Source organism: Pygocentrus nattereri, chromosome 9, assembly GCF_015220715.1.
Source record: "Pygocentrus nattereri isolate fPygNat1 chromosome 9, fPygNat1.pri, whole genome shotgun sequence".
Taxonomy (NCBI): Eukaryota; Metazoa; Chordata; class Actinopteri; order Characiformes; family Serrasalmidae; genus Pygocentrus; species Pygocentrus nattereri.
Window position 1 is genome coordinate 32,097,795 of NC_051219.1, and position 20,070 is coordinate 32,117,864.

At 38.6% G+C, this 20,070-nt stretch overlaps 1 protein-coding gene across 2 annotated transcripts in view; it reads left to right on the plus strand.

Annotated features, from left to right (window-relative positions):
- Window positions 1–20,070, plus strand: part of arhgef25a (Rho guanine nucleotide exchange factor (GEF) 25a) — a 135,322-nt gene that overhangs the window by 16,688 nt on the left and 98,564 nt on the right. The window contains exon 1 of one of the 2 annotated variants that reach the window (XM_017707960.2): window positions 12,281–12,730. The exons of the other annotated variant lie outside the window; for it this stretch is intronic. Within the exon in view, the coding sequence (XP_017563449.1) occupies window positions 12,637–12,730 (94 nt within the window). The 5' untranslated portion in view covers window positions 12,281–12,636. Of the gene's footprint in view, window positions 1–12,280; window positions 12,731–20,070 lie in introns of those variants that run through there. 2 annotated transcript variants of the gene reach the window in all.

Genomic DNA, 20,070 nt, shown 5'->3' on the forward strand with positions numbered 1-20,070 from the left:
ATAAGTATTAGACAAAATAGTTACAAATACTTTGGCTAATGTCTGAGACGATATTTAGTGATATTTGTGCGATAAGCTTTTGGCCTAAAACTGTTTTTAAATACACTTATGGTGGTACAAGATGCGAGACATCATGACCCCTGTTATATATATATATATAACATGACCCCATATATATATCAAGCAATGAATTATGCAGAAGTTTTGAAAGGCCGGTGGAATTCTCCTTTAATTTGTATAGTATCCATATTCAGCATACATACCATATGTCTGTACTCAGGCATACTGCTTTGCATATCTGATGATGAAGAGATAATCTGTATTCACTCCATGCATACTGTGCATATGTAGGCCTTGAACAGAGCAAAATGAAACCATAAACAGCAGCCAGAATGCAGGTCTGCATTCAGTGAATGTGATCCGTGGGCTGAGAGAGAGAAGGCAGGGGAATAGACGCGTATGTGCAGGACATTAATAAGAAATGCTGTGTGAGAGTTATACTTTATAAGGCAATGACATGAGGTCAAGTTTGGAGTCAGAATGTGTTGTAACTTAAAACAGAAATGTCTTATGTAATCTGAGGGGGGGCTTAATATGTGTTTCTCCGACTGTGCGTTGGTTCGGAAAGTTAAAAAGAAGGCGCATGGATTGTGTTTACACAAGATAAAAACGTCTGTTGGAATATCTCTGATCTGTATAAAAAGGCCTCAACATCCTCTTAGAGACTTCTACACTCTAGATTTAATGCATGTGTTAAGAATTCTTTTGGCCTTCATGGGCCCCAGTGGGAATGAAAAGGGGGCAGTGGCACTAGGAGAAGCTGCAAAAGGCACCACTTGGTACCTCCTCTCCCTTTTCCCACTGTGCAGGTGGGCTAGGAGCTTGTGTATGTACATTTTTCTGAAAGTGAGTGGGTGTGGCTGTGAGTGTATCCTGGCTGATCTCATGCACTTTGCTCACGCACAGACTAGTAAACAGTTTGCAGTGCAGGGCCCAAATGAGCTGCACCCTCTGGCACCCAGCCAGCTTGCCGAGTCGAGCCTTACAGTGCTCCCTACGCAAACAAGCCTTAATTGGGCTTCACCTCAGAGTGAACGAGAGAGAGAGAGAGAGAGAGAGAGAGAGAGAGAGAGCGAGAGAGAGAGAGAGAGAGAATGAGCAGGAGAGAGAAACAGAGTAATAAGAGGGAGAGATCCACTGAGAAAAAGACAGGATAGAGAAAGAGATAGAGAGACAAAGCAAACAAAATTAAATAAAAGAAAGAGAGGGAGAGAAAACAAGTAAGAGAAGGAGGGAGAGTGCAAGAGTAAACAAAAGATAGAAGGAGAGAGAAAGGTATAGAGGTATAGAGGTAGAGAGAGCAAACAAAAAAGGTGAGAAAGTAAAAAGAAAAAGAGAAAACAAGCAAGAGGAGGGAGAGAGCAAGAGAATGAAAGCCAGAGAAAGAAGGAGAGAGAAAACAAAGAAATGGAGAAAAAAGAGAAAATAATGAGCAGAAGAGAGAAACAGAAATGGGAAAGGAGAGATTGAGTAAGCAAAAGACAGAAGGAAAGAGAGAAATGAGAGGGAAAGAGCAAATAAGAATGTAGAGAAAGTAAGTAAAAGAGAGGGAGAGAAAACTAGCAAGAGACGAAGGGAGAGCGCAAGAGAGAGAAAGCAAGGGAAAGAAGGAGACAATAAAGGAAGGAGCAATAAAGAAAGGGAAAAAAGATAGGGAGAAAAGACTGAGCAGGAGAGAGAGACAGAAATGAGAGGGGAGAGACAGTGTAAGCAAAAGACAGAGAGGAAGAGAAAATATGTCAGAGAAGGAGGGACAAAGCAAAAGAGAAAGATTGAAAGAGAAATGAAAGAGTCAGAGAGCATGTAGGAGAAACAGCGGCAAAAAAAGAGAAAAAGGGTGAGAGACAGAGAGAGAGCAAATGTGTGAGGTTGAGAGAGAGAGAGAGAATGAGCATTATAGTGCAGGAGAGTTTATCCTCCTCGTAAGGACTGGGTGAGAGGGGAACGTACTTAGGACAAACAAGCACATTTTCTAATGTTTTTATTCCTCCTGTGTCCTCCAGCCATCTGTGTTCAGGCCTCTACATGCTAGCATTGCCTACTCTCTGCTAATGTTAATGCTCTGTTGGTTTGGCGCTTATCTTTCATTTGGAACTCGTGTGAGCTTGGCTTAAAGTCCACTCTCAGCACATTTTACTTTGCTTGTGTGTTGATGTGACTTAATGTGCCACAGATGTGCACTAGATATTGTTTGTTAAACATTATTGTAATTAGCCCTTGCAATAGCTAGGGGTAAATAAGCCCTCGAACAAATCATTATTTGAGTGAGTGCGTTTACATGCACTTAATAATCTGGTGAATGCAGAAAAATCAGATAATGGAAAAACTCTGGGTCTACGTGAGTCAGACAGTAATCAGATTTCTGCTTTGCAACCAGCCAATAAACTCACAGACCAAGATAACTGTACCGAAAAAAAGTCAAACATCATGCTGCAGCTTTTTTTTTTTTAAACTTTGAGTCTCTTTACCTGAACATATGAAAATACATCATGTAGAAAATAAAAAAGCATGTATTTGGTATCAGCGTCATGAAGTGTTTTGTTGCCATCTCTCAGCTACTGTGTTTAATGCTGCTTACATATTTCCAGTGTGTTTTCACACATGTGCAGACTGAGAAATCCTAGTAAGAGTACACAAGGGCCAAGAAATCCGATTACTGAGCTAAAATCCATCTTTTTTATTTCTTAATCTGACCATGTAAAGATCTGGGTCTCAGCCTAGAGCGGCATACTCTGACAGATCATCACCCAGAATCTTTGAATTAACCTGTAAAATGTGCAGTTACTTTTTAAATTTGATATAAAGATTTACACATCAATGCAACATCCAGCGATTCAGCATTGTTGATTGGGTATTATGCTCGCCCACAAGCACTCATGCGCACCCCTGGTGCGTCACTATTTGCATGAGCCAAGACTTAAAACTTACAATAATATTAAACACGGTTGATTTTGTTGCAGTGTCAAGACGAGAAAAAGACTGACTTAAGTCTGTCATCTTGACCACCTTACACCCAACAATCGAGATGACGCAAGCGTGATGTGACTCTAACAAGATGCTCATAATTTTATTCCAATATTGGAAATTTGTCTGCAACAGTGAAATCGCTTGAAAAGTCATTTGGTGTAAGGCCGGAATTAGACTCATACCACAGAGACCAAGACCCGACTCAGACACACAAAAGCGTTTTGTGAACATCTGTGTGACGCCTTTCCCTTTACTTTGTACACTGTTCATTTGAAACTGTTTCAATAGCTTCAGCTTCAAGTGAAGTTTGTGTCAACAGGTTTTTTGTACCGGTAAATCTTTTATACCGTGTATAAGCATCAGAGTGGAAAAACACAGATATATTTCTTTAAAGGGTTAGGGTTATGGTTTCAATATCAAGACACATCATAATCACAAGACATAAATGCAGTATAGTATTTTGTCCATATTGTGCCTCACTAACATGCATGGCTCCAAGTTCTTTTCAGATCCTCAGCCCAGGGAGGCTGCCTCATCCTGCAGAGGAGGATGTAGGGCTCGATCTGTCCCCTCCTTGATTAAGACACAGGAAGGAATGTCAGGCTCTTGTGTTTGTGCCAGAGCAGAACTATTGAAACTTCCTACTTTTTACCCCGTGTGATGATTCATGAGCTAAGAATCTGATTTCTGCTAGAAGTCAGGCAGTATAAATGTTGGGGCAGGCTGAATTGAATGGGTCAGAAATGCACACAGCAGATGCGGATGAAGTATGAACGAAGGAAGAAGAAGAGAGGCTTTTCCCTGGCCATGACCTGCCCCACTCAGCTCCTGGGCACACAAACAGGGTCATTAATTCAACTTTCTCAGAAGGGCTTAGTGGGAGGGAATAGGCCTGCACGCATGTTCAGATACTCATATCTTTAGTCACCTCACAGGGTGGCTGCTGGCGAGGCCTGCACATCTGTGTTTATGCTTATATATGAACGTGTGAGGGAGAGAGGGGTAGTTGGAGACAGAGACAGACAGAGATCACATGAAAAGGAAAGGGAGGGAAAGCAAGAGTGCTGATGGAAAGGAAAGATAGAGGGAAGGAAAAAGAGGAAAAAATGAAAGTACATCAAAGTTTCTGCACAACCATAAACCCACCAATGAAAATGTATTCAGTACTCAGTTATCATGCATACCACTGAAGTCCAAAGAAGTTTCATATTTGGTTGCACAAAATTGCTGCACACAGTTAGCACAAATAAATGCAATATATAATTATGATTATAAACTTGGCTACATCATCTATGCGCCTTTCTGTTACACTGTGTGCCTGCATTCTTTGCTATCTTTTATTAATCCTGGATATATTTAGTCATGAAGAGTGCTGAACATCTAGCATGGATTTTAAGCAAGACATGGAAGGAGCAATGCAGGCAGCTGTGTTATGGTTCACACACCCCCTACTGCAGAGGAGTAGTACTGCACTCAGTAGCTTCAATATGATAACTTTACAGGAAAAGGAAAAAGAAAACTACTACCACTTTTACTACTTTCAAAGTAAGTTAGTGGAACCAGACAAATTTCCATGTTATTTTGGATAATTTCTATGGTGAATTCATCATGAAACAATGTGAAGGGCGACAGTTTTTTTCAAATAATGTCAAAAACTGAAAAACATAAAAAATGGAGATACAAGGTTTTGTTCCCATATGTGACATAAACAAGTTTAATGGACATAGCTCCTTTCTCAAACCCAAGGATGCTTTACAATAGGAACAAGATACACAGTCAGCAATAAACAAAATAGCATAGACACACACAATTACCTATCTGGTGGGGGGAAAACTCTCCAGATCATGGCACAGAGTCATGTACCTGGCCAAGAAAGAGTCCTTAGCCTTGGGGGAAGGTACCAGATGGCCAGCCCGGACAGCTTTGTAGGTTTTAGCATAGCTCAAGCGGCTGGCCCAGGGAGTCTTGTAGAGTCCTTAGCTAGGAAGGTCCCTCTCAGTCTGGTAAGCCTCATAGCTGTGATGGTTGTTTTGGTTGTTACAGTAAGTTTTTACCTCATGCTAGTATATTTAGTGGTCCATGCAAACAGCATACCAGTCCATTCACACCACAATGATTGCATTAATACAAAATTCAGTTGTCATAAATTGTCATATTTTGAGTATTTAATGATGGCTTTAAACACAGCGCAGCCAATTCGATTTTAAGACCAAATGTAATTGTTTTGTGACAATCATGAATGCAATGTTTAACTACTCAAGTCTGTTTCATTTTTAACATTCAAATATATTAGTCAGTATTGTTTATCAAATATTGGTCAGGTCCTAATGTTTACCCACCAGTGATTTTCCATGCAGCATGCCTCTTCAGTTAATCTTGCCTTTCTGTGTTTATTTTGATGTCATTGATCTTCTGGGAGGTAAATTTCTATGGTGCTTGTTTGGTACCAGATTTAGCTGGAAAAACAAACTTGTATCAGCTTTATTTACCCTGTAAATAAGGGGTAATGTGTCCAATTACTACTGCTTGAGCAGTCCTAATGAAGCAAGAAAGCCCTTAAAAATGTCAAAAAGCATTCGGTGGAACCTCTCGCTTTAGTGATTTCAGTTCTATGAAAGAAGCACCTACTAAAGGCTTCTTTAAGAAAAAGAGATTCTGCTATGTAGTTGCTCCAAAGAAGCCTTTGTGACTCACTTGTTTTTAAGACTGTAGTTTGCAGAAGTCTTAAAGGGAAACAGATTTTTCAGACTTTCTGCATAATTCAGTTGTCAAGATGTAAACAGTCATTCAGAGTGTTTTATTGTGAAAAGGTTCATTGTAGAGAAACATACTAGCACACAGTGTCTACACTTTACATAAGCACTTTGATTGAGCAATTCTTTGAAAGTATTTTTGAGTTGAATAAAATTAGTTGCTTGTTACTACAGTTACTACAGTTTTTAGGTTGAACTGACGAGACATTTTTCACAGTGTATAACACAAATATACATTTTTTATTCTCCAAATTGGTCAGTGAACCTACAAATGTAACTTGAGTTTTTATATGTAACACTTATAACCCTAAAATAATGGGACCATTTTGCCTTACATAACCCTACATGTATGTCTCTACCATGAATGGACTTCTCACAGCTATTGTAAATCAGTGTATTCATAATCACTTCATGTAATAACTTTCTGTAACTTTTGGAAGCGTTCAACTCTTCAGACGTCTGGTTCCCATCACCACCACTGTAAGTTTCTTTAGAATTGAATATTTCACACTAAACCTCTCTGATTGACTCTGATGACATCTTACTGTAAAGGTGAGAGTGTAAGATTGGGAAAAAGTGGTAAGGAATAAAATCAGAGGGAGGGGGAAGAGTGGGTGGGCTTTGTTCTTATAGAGCCATCGCTGTAGGGCCTGAGGGTATCAGAGGAGGGGAATGTTTCAGTACTCACTCTAATTGTCAATATGCCATGGACAGCTTCTCTTTTTTCTTCTTTCTGTCATCACTATCTATCATTCTTCCACATACCTTTCTTTCTCACTATTTTTCAATTTTTCACACTCTTTGTTTTGCTTTCTAAATGTTTCTTTCTTTCTTTCTTTCTTTCTTTCTTTCTTTCTTTCTTTCTTTCTTTCTTTCTCTCTCTCCCTCTCTCTCTCTCTCTCTCTCTCTCTCTCTCTCTCTATATATATATATATATATATATATATATATATATCACTTTCTCTATTTTTTTTCTTTCTCTCTTTTTTCTTTTTCTTTCTATGTCTGTTTTGAATGTATTTTTCTCTTTCTCTTCTTTTGACCCCTCTTTTCTTTCTACTTCTGTTTGTCTCTGCCTCTTTTTCTCTGTGTTCTTCTGTCTCTCTCGCTCTCTCTCTCTCTCTCTCTCTCTCTCTCTGTTGTTTAATGTAAGGTGTGTGGTGTGTGATGGTACACATGGTCTTCCTGAAGGTGTGTTTGGTAAATCCAGTATAACTCTGTGTAACTCTGTGGGCTGGTTGCGTTGCCAAGTGTGCCTAAACCTTCTGTCCTGAACCGTTTCATTTCTTTAATCTCTATTTAAATCCTCCTTCATCTAATTTGCTCTGGGTTGCACCAGTTCAGGTATGGAGAAAATATCTTTTATATTTTATTACTGTGTGATCTGTTTCACCCTTTTTGTTTTTTACCTTTTGGTAGTACAATTTATTTGTAAAAGTGAAAAAGGGTCACAAAAATTAAAGTTTGACAATTTATGATGTTCCAGACTCTAAAGTTAGTAACTGAGAAGAGTAACAGTGAATGTGCTGTAGATGAGAGTGTACCAATAGGCCTACATCCAACATGGTGAAGTTTTCCTCACGATCATCACAGACTGTCTGTCGTCTGCTGTGTGATACTTTAATCTGCCTTTAATGTTTGCTTTGACGTCTTCATCTCCAACATGATTACAGTCTCATGGCCTGGTATTCAAATCAGGGAAAAGAAGAATGATAAAGGTACATAAATACAGACATTAAATCAGTCAGAATGTTTTTATGAGAGCAGTCAATAGAGAAATTCAACCAGTTGCTCAGTATCTCAGGTAGAAGCAGACAACAATGTAAAATGCTGTAGGTGTTTTCATATTCAGCTTCAAATTAACCTGATGTTTCTGAAGAGTTTTGTCAGCATTGTGGTTGAATAGAACACCTGACAGATTCGTGAATGGTTTGTAATTTAGGTGTATAAAATTACAAATAATAAAAATTGAATATGTGTTTACCTGTCTTTGGAAATTATATTTAAAAATGTTACGTCTTTTTTATGATTATTGCTGCTATTATTATGAACATTTATGCACACCTTGAATATGATAGAACACTGTTGTTCACATAATGTTCTGCTTTTATAAACACAGACATGCACAGGTGTTCAAGTGTCCAGTTCAAGTTGACATTTGAATACTGAAATCCGTCTTTGGGTACTTGTTCAGTTTCAGCACATGAAGACAGAGAAATATACAGACTAACAAAAAATATACAGACTAACAGTGAAATGCCACGCTTGTGTTTTAACATTACAGTAAAATGTTGTGTGTGTGTATATTACATTATGCTATTTTGAAACAAGAGTACATAAGCACTTTGCCAAGGATGTGATTGAGGACGTAGAAGTAGCGTGGTCAGAAAGGTTCCAAGTAGAACCATCTACAGCATATTCTCCATCAGTCTGAAGAACCCTTTCATGATTCAGAGAGCCCTTTAATCATGCAAAGGAGTGTTCATGGTGTTTAACACTCATTTGAGAGTTCATGGTTCTGCATAGAACCATTTTCTTTACTAAAGAACCCTTAAAGAACCATCTTGTGTAGTGTGTGGGCTAACTACTCCAACTAACCAGGTTTAGAAACAGTTGAAATATGTTTCTCTTGCAAAAACATTTTGGAATATCCATCCATTCATTTTCTAAGCCGCTTCTCCGTCAGGGTCGCGGGGGGTGGGGGTGGGGATGTGGGGGTACTGGAGCCTATCCCAGCAGTCTTCAGGCGGAAGGCAGGATATGCCCTGGACAGGTTGCCAGTTCATCGCAGGGCAGACAGACAGACACAGACAGTCACTCACACACTCACACCTAGGGGCAATTTAGCATGTCCAATTGGCCTGACTGCATGTCTTTGGACTGTGGGAGGAAACCGGAGAACCCAGAGGAAACCCACGCAGACACGGGGAGAACATGCAAACTCCACACAGAGAGGACCCTGATCACCCGGTCGGGGAATCGAACGCAGGCCCTCCTTGCTGTGAGGCGACAGCGCTACCCATCGTGCTTTTTTGTAGATTGTAAGGCCTCATCATTATTAGGTGTTGCAGCAGCGTTGCCAGATTAGTTTGGTTTGTGCTAAATAGGGCAGATTTTGGTTGGATTTAGTAGGGAATAAATTTCAATATTTTGGGTTTTAAAAAGCATACAAAATTAGTAAACTGCACCACTTAATAATGCAGCTGAAATTTGAATAGGCAAACTTCTCCCACTTCTATCCAGCCAATTAAGCACTCTGTGCCTCACCCTTCTGTATCACTGCAGCATTCTGCATTACTGGCTGTACTCAGTTCAGCTATGGTAGGAAACTGGAATGGCCCATGATCTGTTCTGCATGAAAAATGTGCCTGAGAACAGTTATGCTTGCAATATTATTGCCTTTCATTTGCCTTTCTTGTTGCAAGGGATTATGAGTCCTGTCATAGACAATTGTTAACACTTTAAAAAAATAATAAAATAAAATAAAAAACATGTTAAAGCATTGGTGAGTTTGCATAAGCTCTGCAAGCTAAGGAAAAAGATGAAGATTGTGGAGATAAGATCATATTTTTTGTCCAGGTGTTTCTTAAATGTTTGAAAGTGTGTAAAAAGCTTTTCATAGCAGTAATAAAATAAGCACATTTGTTTATTAGACTGACAGTGCGTTCTAGCAACAACTTAAATACTTACCTGCATATATGAGAAGGTGAGACATCAACACACAGAAGCTTATTACAGATGTCCTGTGGGTTAAATACTGTATTATTTTATATCCATCCATCCATCCATCCATCCATCCATCCATCCATCCATCCATCCATCCATCCATCCATCCATCCATTTTCTAAGCCGCTTCTCCGTCAGGGTCGCGGGGGGGTGCTGGAGCCTATCCCAGCAGGCTTTGGGCGAAGGCAGGATACATTATTTTATATCATAGTTAAAATGACAGACTGTTTTTAACGTTTTACCTGGTCTGAATTTTTTGGCTTCATAACACTGATTTCGGACAAAGTGTTTTTTTTTCTTCCCTGCGATTTAATAAATATCACCCTACACTCGAAGAACAAATTAAACATACATGCATATATATAAAATGTATTTTACTATAATATTCAGGCATTTATACTGTCAAAATAAATTTTATCCAAGTGTTCTTTTTGGGGTGAATCCTTCTGTGTGCGTAAAACATGATGTGATACAGGGGCACAGTAAGGTGTTTTGAGTTGAAGGTGCAAAATTTTAAGTTCAGAATGTTTTATCATTATCATTATTTTAACAGTTGCAATCCTGAAATCACTCTTAGTACTCCACTTCCCGCATCCCTGATGTGATATGCAGTGTAAAGCTTTGATAGTGAGCTTGTACAACTGTAGGATAAGAACTAAGAAGAGAAAACTATTAGTTAGCTCACTCCTTACATCTCTCTGGTCTTTACTTGAAGTCACTCTGTTCTACTGCCGAAGATGCTGTAATTGGACTCTAGAGGAGCTGATTCTGTACACACACACACACACACACACACACACACACACACACACACACACACACACACACACACACACAGTAGGGGGTGAGCAGGAGTTTGGAGAGAGAGTGCAACAAGAAGAGGGGAAGAGAGGGAATGAGAGAGAGATTCACTCACTCAGCACAATCCTCAGAGCAAAGAGCAGAGGCATGCTCCCTATTACCAGAGCACACCCCCCACCAGACCCCCCCTAACCACAACACATATGCTCACTCAATTAGGGAGGCATACTCATCCACTCTACTTCACCCTCAGCCTGTTACTCTGTTTGTGTTGAAATGTCATTGTGTGCCACACATGGGCCACTCACGTCATTGCTTAAAGAGGAATTCTTCCAATTTTTCAAAATTTCTGCACTGTTAAATGATTCAGATGTAAACAGTCAGTTAGAGTGGTTTGTTGTGAAATGTTCTGTTCTAGAGAAACTGTTCACAGCGATGGTGATGGGAGCCAGACGTTCACCTCTAAATGCTCCCTCACAAAACGGTATTATGTAAAATGGCAATGAATACACTGGCTAATGTCTGAGATGCTGTTTTATGCAAGCTCTGAGAAGATTTGGCCTAAAATCCATTCCTGGCAGAGAAGTGCACACAAGGTGTTCTAGGGAAAGATGAGACCCAAAGAAAATGCATTTTATCACTATTTTACATTACATGTCAACATCAGAACCTCTGGTTCCTATCACACCCACTGTAAAGAAATCTGAGTCAGTAAGTTTCTCTACAGTGAACCAATTGACACCAAGCCACTCTGAATGACTCTGTTTACACCTCAGCGCCTGTACAGATCTTTCTACACTGACCACATCAGTGTCTTTAGTGTTGGTCAGAAATCAACACTAATGTGAATTTCTTTTGACCTCCTGTACTGTGTTCACTGCTGCTGTGTACAGTAAACAACCCCCATCCCCCGCTGCCTGTTTTAACCACTCTGTCACTGAAACTCACTGTTCACCAGAAAGGACAGACATTACAAAGTGAACAGTAAGTTTCAATATTAATAACAGAATAAAAAGCCTTAACAATAATAAGTGAGTAATAACTAATTAATATTAACAATAAAATGATAAACTTGTTCATGTTAACTTAATGTTTTTATTGTTAAGTGAATAATAATCTATGACATTCATAACTGAATACTAATCCTCAACATCAGTAACTGAATAATATTGCCTTTATGTTACTAATTAAATAATAAGCCTTAGCATTAAGAACTGAATAATAAATCTTAATAATAATAACTGAATACATAGCCATATCATTAATGGATGAATAACGTTAATATTAAGCCTTAATGTTAATAAATGAATGATAAGCTTTACTGTTAATAACAGAATAACAACCTTTAACATTAATAACTGCAGAAATAGCAGAATAATTAGCCTTCACATTAATAACAGCATAAGAAACATTAAGATTAACCAGAATAATATAAGCCAAATATTAAGCTTTAGTGATTAGAACAAAATAATAAACCTTAACATTAGTAACACATTAATAAGCCTGCAATTCAAAGAGCTGTTTTTGGGTTGACTCAGTGACTGGCATGTGGACTGGGCCGTGCTGAAGTGTTGGGTTTCTGACTGTCTGTCTGTCTGAGAGCTTCTGAATGAGAAATCCACCAGATGAATACTACAGCCTGAGAGTGATCGCCACTCAGATATAACTAAGCAAGAAAGACAGACTGAAAAAAGGAGGGAGAAAGAAATAGGACTGTGTCAGGAAGCAAAACCCTGAAAGAAAGAAACACAGGCTGAAGAGGGAGAGAAAAGGGGGGGAGAGAGAGAGAGAGAGAGAGAGAGCAAAAATATGAGGGGAGTGGGAGCTGTATCCTGGAATAGCCAGTGACTGGAGCTGCTGACTCCACCTCCTCCCCCCTCCCCTCTCTCTCTCTCTCTCTCTCTCTTGCTCCCTCTCTCTCTCTCTCTCTCCCTCTCTCTTTCTCTCTCTCTCTCTCTCTCTCTCACACGCTCTCTCATGCTCTCTTTCACTGTCTGTCATTTGACCAGGCGGTGAGCAGGAGAGAACAGGGCAGAGGAAAAACACCGCATGCGTGAAATAGATAGAGAGAGAGAGAGCTGGCGAGAGAGGGAGAGAGTGAACTGAGCTTTTTTTTATAATCTGGTATCGACTGCTTTCCTTACGTCTGGATATCTGGACTCAGTGTTTGTGTTTTTTTTTTCAACTTTCACCGTCCACTTTTGTCCCTTCACCATTGGGGGCTTTGCTGGGGGACATTTTTGGCTTTGGAATTAACTCTTCAGAATCACACTGTACCATGGGCCATGTCCCTGCCTGATAGTCTTTCAACCAGTGATTGGGGTACACCATGAAGGGGGGCCACCACCACCGGGGCTGCGCCTGCCAACACTTGTTCCGAAAAGTCCTGGCAAAGTGCGGCTGCTGCTATGCCAGGGTCAGAGGTCAGTGACTCCAGCGCTTTGTTTCTGTTTGTGGGATGAATCTCAGATGACTTTCCTTTTGTTTGCTGGATTGAGTTTATTATTCACCCATTATCTGTTTGATTCCACTAAAGGGATAAAACACTTACATTCTCTTCCTTTTCCAAGGAAAGTTCCAAGAAGTAAAATTCCCATGCTCATATGGCTGAGAAAAACTGGATTAAATAGGTTAATCTTATTTTCTCAATTTTTTTCAATATGTGAGTTAAGTAGTTATGAATTAAAGTGTGGACCTACATATTGGAATCATATCGCCACGAAGGTCTAAAAACATCTATATCGGACAGATGTTTTGATTTGACACATATTTCAAACTGAGATTTGATTATATTTATTACTTTGGAAGAGCTGAATCTTAAAGCGACACCGGGTTACTTGGTTAAATTGTCTGCATTTTATTCATTTTACTGAATGTGTTTTATGCGAGTAGATTTAGTCTGAAATTGTAAGTTTCATAAATGTTTGTTTCGGCATCAGTATCAACAGATATGTACATTAAAAATATTGCACACTAGCATGACCCACAAAAAATCCTAAGAAAAAAGTGCATTAAACTGACTTGATGTTTGTGTTATTTTCACATGAATAAAACATGTTACATCAATGCAATTACTGCTGATATTCTTTAAAATAAATGAAAAATTTCAGTGCATCACCTTTTTCACTGTAGTTGCATGACTGAAACATAGTGCACTACTCCAGTTATAATGCACCAAAACAGTGCATTCTGTATCCAAAAGAGAGCCATTTGAGACTCGTCCAAAGTGCGTTTTTGCCATTTCTGAGCCATGGCACCCTCTCAAAAGCTTACATCCTCCTACTGTATGAGGTGACCTCCCACACAGCTGCCTTATTTCTTCGTTTTTCTTTATGTGCCTGTTCTTTATTCCCCTTCAGATTTTCTTTGCCTTAAATCTGCTTTGACAGATGCTCTCCTACCTCTTCCTTATCTCTCCCCCTGAGACGGAGTGTCGGTATACACTGGTGATTTAGTGTGTCTGTGCGCGCGTGTGTTTGTGTATTGCTTTCTCTCATCCACCCACTCTCAGGCAGAGCAACAGATGTCTGTCACTTCTCATGGTTTTGAGGTCCCTTTCCTCACACTTTCACAGATTCTTCTCTGCGTCAGTGACGAAGAAAAACCTGCAGGTATCATTAGCTGCAGAAACACTGTAGAAGTGTGTGTGTGTCTGTGTGTGTGTGTGTGTGTATGCATTAGTGTGTTTGTGCATCTGTTAGCAATGGCCAACAGTTTAAATTGCATTAAGTCTGAGAGAATCAAGCTGTTTGCAGTATTTGTACAATGTGTATGTTCGTCATAGGTGAATGAATGAATCCCTAAATGTATTCAACCTGGCGAAATCGGAACATAAAATTTGATGTTTTCATTTTTTCTTTACACTCTTGAAAATAAAGGTGACACTGAAGAACAATTTTTGGTTTTATAGAAGATCTTTGTGAGTATGACTTTAAGAACTTTCATGTAAAATAAAGGTTGTATTTAATGGTGGACCACTCTATCAAAGTGCATGATCACAGTAAAAAAAATTTTTTAAAAAAGCAACAAAGTATTCAGACCTTAGATATTTACAAAGATTGTTATGGTCTGTTGAAACCAAAGGCATATGTATGTATATATATATATATATATATATATATATATATATATATATATACATACATACATATGCCTTATTTTATTAACATTATTTTATACATTATTTTATATATATATATATATATATATATATATATATATATATATATATACACAAAATGATTATTTGTAGAGTTCTTTTTATTGGCAGGTGACTGTCTCAAACTCTAACCACCAAATTTCAAATAACTTTTTGTGAAGATCTTTTGGATCTTTCGATTTTTCATTGTCATTCATAAGATTTTTCATGGTCATTCATAAGTTCATTCAAAAAATTCTGTCCTACTTTTTCACGTCACTACTGAAACACAAAGTTTTTGTAGTCCATAGATGGGGCCTTATTTTAGCCACACCCCTGCATTTTAGAGCAGGAAGTGAGACTGCATCCGTGTCCCTCATGGCCACATGGTGATCAGTTAGTCTCCCAAAGTTTGAAAAGCACTGTGTAACTGAGAATGGTCAATTGTGAAACACATATTTTCTAGGAGTATGTGTCTGTGTTTTACTGAAAAATATTATGACTTTACTTTTCAAAGTTGTGTTCTGTGCAGGTACATTTTTCATTCATCAAGGTTCCCTCAAAGGTACAACAGTGGTTTTAATGGATGCCTTAAATAAATTTATTCCAGGTGAAAAATACACATTTATGTCATTTTATAATCTGATTTTCTAAGGCAGAACAATGAAATAAAATGTCTGGGGATGAGATGGGGTGTCTGTAGTTAATACAACTTCATTTCAATGAATTATGATACAATTAGATTCCCTGACTAAAGGTACTGAGATGTACCCTTGAGGGTACCATCCAAGGATGAGAGGGGCACTGCCCCGTGACAGTTTAGTACCTTTAATTTCTGAAAGTGTAGTTTGCTTTTACTACAGGCCCCCTAGTAGCTAATTATGTAATCAAATATTTGAAATATTTTTATATTTTTGAAGTGTGTAAATATGAGCAATGTAAATCTAATTTGACACTTTTGGCTCTTTGTGAGTGAAATGTTGTGGCTCTGTGTTGAGCTGTTAGTGAGCAGTGAGGGATGAAAGGGGAAGGTTAAGAAGCTCCTACTGAGAACACCTCTCTACAAACATGGTCATGCAATTTGTGGCTACTGTGAAAAGGGGTAAACTAAAAGTGCTTCTTCTGTGGCATCATGCAAAGAATGCTTTTTGGTCTCTTTATTAGTATGAGCGTATAAAGTGTATCTTGCTTATTTGTTCTGTTATATGATCAAGCATTTCAAGACTGCATTTGTGAGTAGAAGTCACAACAGACTCTTTTGCTTATTTGAACACCATTGTGTATGAGAGGTACAGTCGTGTGTAAACGTTCGGGTGTCATTGGTCAAATGACATTTCAAGACACATTCTCCTAATACATAAAATGGGGCTCTGCAAAAGTACTGGTATATTTTATGCTTTCTGTTTTTCCAGCATGTTAAACTACAATAATTATGCACAGAAATGTGCAGAAAAAGTGCCGCGACTAAGTTCCTCCTTATAGATTTTAGTTTAAAAATTTTACATATGATGAAGATGACTTTGCTAGTTATTGAATTGTTGAATTCAGGGAGCACTCGATTCTTTGGAATAGGATTAATTGGGATCAAAAGAATTGATAGAGTAAGCTGAATCTAATTTGCCATCACTTGTGTCTGCGTGTGTATGTTTGTGTGTAAGGCACAGTGACAGTGCTATAGCAAGTGGCAAGTGGTGTGAAACAGTGGGGTGCTGAGCCACAGAGAAAAATTCTTCCTCTCCAACAGTGGGAACAAATCCAGGCCTTTCTGGGTTCTTGTCTTTCTCTTGCGTCCCTGCTGAACACCTCTGCATTCTCAGCCTGCTGTTGGAAGTCTCTGTGATTATTTGCTGTAATGAGTCCGCGAGGAACTATGATTTGGTGATGCTGAGTGAAACAGTGGGAAGTATGATGTAACTGCATTTGGTGCCAAGTACAAAGGAAGAAAACCTGTTTATAACATCTACCTAATTATCTAGGAACAAATACACACACACACACACACACACACACACACACACACACACATACTTGTAATTATCTCTTAAGGGGGACACCAGTCAGGGACATGCTATTCGGGGACACCACTTTCCCGTGGTCCTACAGACATGAAAAAAATCATGCAAGTATAATTAAAATTAAGAAACACCAAGATCATCTCAGATTTTTGATTTAACCAAGTAAGTTTCCCAGTGTGTTCTGATTCTGCCAAATGGGGACTTGGGACTAAATTTGCATAACACAGAAATTCTGTGATTATTATAACTTCCTGAGGACGGTACTTGGGACCAAATTTGCATACACACAGATCAGTTAAATAACATCAGGGGGACATTTAAAATCATTAAACTCCAAATGTAACTCAAAATATTTGTAGTTTCTTTAAGTGCATACACAAGACAGCCATCTTGGTTTAACAAATTATTCCTTTTTTTTCCAGTCAAATAAATGTATTTTGTATTCACATAACACAATCCTAGTCTATAGCACTGTGATTTAGTCTAGAGCGCTTTAGACAGTTTTTAGCTTCAATGGACAAAGAACTACTACATGCCCATATACCATTTTCACTGCTCTACAAAACTTGAACTTATTTTTGTCCTTTTAAATTTAGAACACATGAAAGCAACAATGCGATTGTGAACAGTGTGCCAAAACCTTTTTATTTTTTATTTGGAAAAGTCAGCTCTTACACGTATACACCAATCAGATATAACATTCTGACCACCTCGTTTCTATGCTCATTGTCCATTTTATCAGCTCCACTTACTGTATAGCTGCACTTTGTAGTTCTACAGTTACAGACTGTAGTCCATCTGTTTCTCTGATACTTTGTTAGCCCCCTAAGCACTGTGTCTACTCACTGTCCACTCTATTAGACACTCCTACCTTGTCGGTCCACCTTGTAGATGTAAAGTCAGAGACGACAGCTCATCTGCTGCTGCACAGTTTGTGTTGGTCATCCTCTAGTCCTTCATCAGTGGTCACAGGACGCTGCCCACAGGATGCTGCCCACAGGGTGCTGCCCACAGGACGCTGTTGGCTGGATATTTTTGGTTGGTGGACTATTCTCAGTCCAGCAGTGATACTGAGGTGTTTAAAAACTCCAGCAGCGCTTCTGTGTCTGATCCACTCAGACCAGCACAACACACACTAACACAACACCACCACGTCAGTGTTACTGCAGTGCTGAGAATGACCCACCACCCAAATAGTACCTGCTCTGTGAGGGTCCATGGGGGTCCTGACCACTGAAGAACAGGGTAACAGAGTATCAGAGAAACAGATGGACTACAGTCTGTAACTGTAGAACTACAGAGTGCAGCTATACAGTAAGTGGAGCTGATAAAGTGGACAGTGTGTAGAAACGAGCAGGTGGTCAGAACGTTATGCCTTATCAGTGTATTTACATGTTTTTCAAATGAAATAAACAAAAAAAAAAAAAATACAAATTGTGGCTCAAATCTCTCTTGTAAGCCACAACGCAATTGTGAACATAGAATTTGACACTCTGCCAATCTCTGTTTTTAAGCGCTGAAGGCTCAGCTCTTTTGCACTGTTCGCAAGGTAGCTTCCCTGGGACACGGCATGAACTGATAAAGTTTTTCAGGTGTGTTTCCACGGCCTGGATCTCAATCACTTCCCAAGCTTTTCTTCTTTTCTGTGCATGTGTTTTACCTAAGTATGAGAAATAAATATTATTATAAAGGAAAACACAGAACAGTGATTAAGTAAATAGTGAATTTGTTGAACTGTTTCAATCATGTTGTTGAACTCTCACAAGAAATTATTAAAATTATTTTGTGTGGACATTACATTGGTATTTAAAACTTCAGATGCAAGCATAAGAACCGCTGATAATCATCACTCACAAATGTTAATAAGACAAACAACAGCAAAAGAACAAAGTATACTAGGAGTGTTAAAAATCAATTTTCTGACAATTTGTGGCTTTAAAATGATCTGCCAGTTTAGTACCCCGTATTAACACTGTCTGGCCATTTTATCAGTAATCATACTATACAGATGCATTACATATGTGTACCATTACTAACTGTAGCTCACACGTTGCTTGAAAAGTCAAGCTGTGGTGTTAGAGATCATCACACAATTACAGGAAGAAACGATCAGAGTCATTTCAACAAACTCAAACACACACAGAAACGTTCATGTGGGATGAGGTCAAATGGTGAGAGAGATTAATAGATCTATGGATTAGATGTAAATGAAATGAAATGCTGATTATTTTGTCCTGTAATTGTGTGATGGTCTCTAACACTGCAGCTTGATGCAGGAGCAGAAACACCGTGGGCCATTTGCTGTGAAGGAGAACTACACTTTCCTCAACACTTACACTTTTCCTTAACTACCCAAATCACAATCAGACCTAATGAGCATTTCTGTTCATTATCTCATCACTCTAACATATAAAAACCAGTAAGACAGTCTCAGGTACATATTAGCAGCTTGTGTCTATTACATTACTTTGTGCACAAATCAAAAAACCAAATAACGCATGTTGAGTTAAAAAGAAAACATGACCACGATTAAAAGAAATGAGGGAACGATTTAAGAAATCGTAACCACAAATAAAAGAAAAACGTGTGTACGAACTGCAAAATGTTCTCTCAAGTTTATTTTTTTTCCTCCGTCCCCTCCAGGGCTCCATAATATATGGAAACTATGCTGCAAGAACAGCCAGTTTTGAATTCAGGTTCTGCATCACAGGAACCAACCTATTCAGCTTACTGCCTATTTACACTGAGGTTCTAAAAAGTCTTTCACTTCTGAATGAGGTGCAAAGCACAATCTAATCTGAACAGAGATAACTGATCATATTTCAATCTTAGAGGCATAGAAACAAAAACCTGTTTAATTTTGTTTAAAAGAAAGAGGCTGGGTTGGGAAATGGTCATGTAGAAATGATTTTGACCACTCAAGTAATAAGTAGACCTCAAGAAAAAAAAAAAAACAATTAAATGTAGTCCGTTTAAGCAATGAACAGTGGCAAAAAATTATATAAAATCTGTTTACTGTGGTCACTAAAACATGAGGTTTAGGCGATTTAACTTCATATCTTTATTTTGTGTTGAATGACAATTTTATTTACACTAGATTACACTATTCCTTTAATTAATTCAGTGCAAAAATGTAAAAGACAGATAATTTAGAAGATGTTCCTGTTTTTCTGATGACATGTAATCAGGTAGGAAATACAGTGAAATAGTGTTCTGCCTGGCTCTGCCATTGTTGCTGCTTAGTGAGTTTTGTTTCCACAGCTACAGTTTTAAGAGAGAATTTTTTTCAGCATAGCTTTCATACCAACTGTTTCATTTTACTTGTCATACCAGTGACCCTGACCTATGCCAATGCAACAGGCACAGCAGTGTTGCTGTGTACACCTATCGGCCACTTTATCAGATATCTGTACTTGATAATGATAAGGTATGTGGTCCTAACAGGCTCAGAACTGCTGCAGACTCCATCATTCTCTATCACTTCAGGACTTTTATTTAGATCCATAACTTCAAGGTTGCTTCTCTCTGTAACACACATGACACCTGAAGATGTGCTATGAGGGACAAGATTAGAGGGGGTAGCTTCATCCACAGAAGACAGACACCTCCA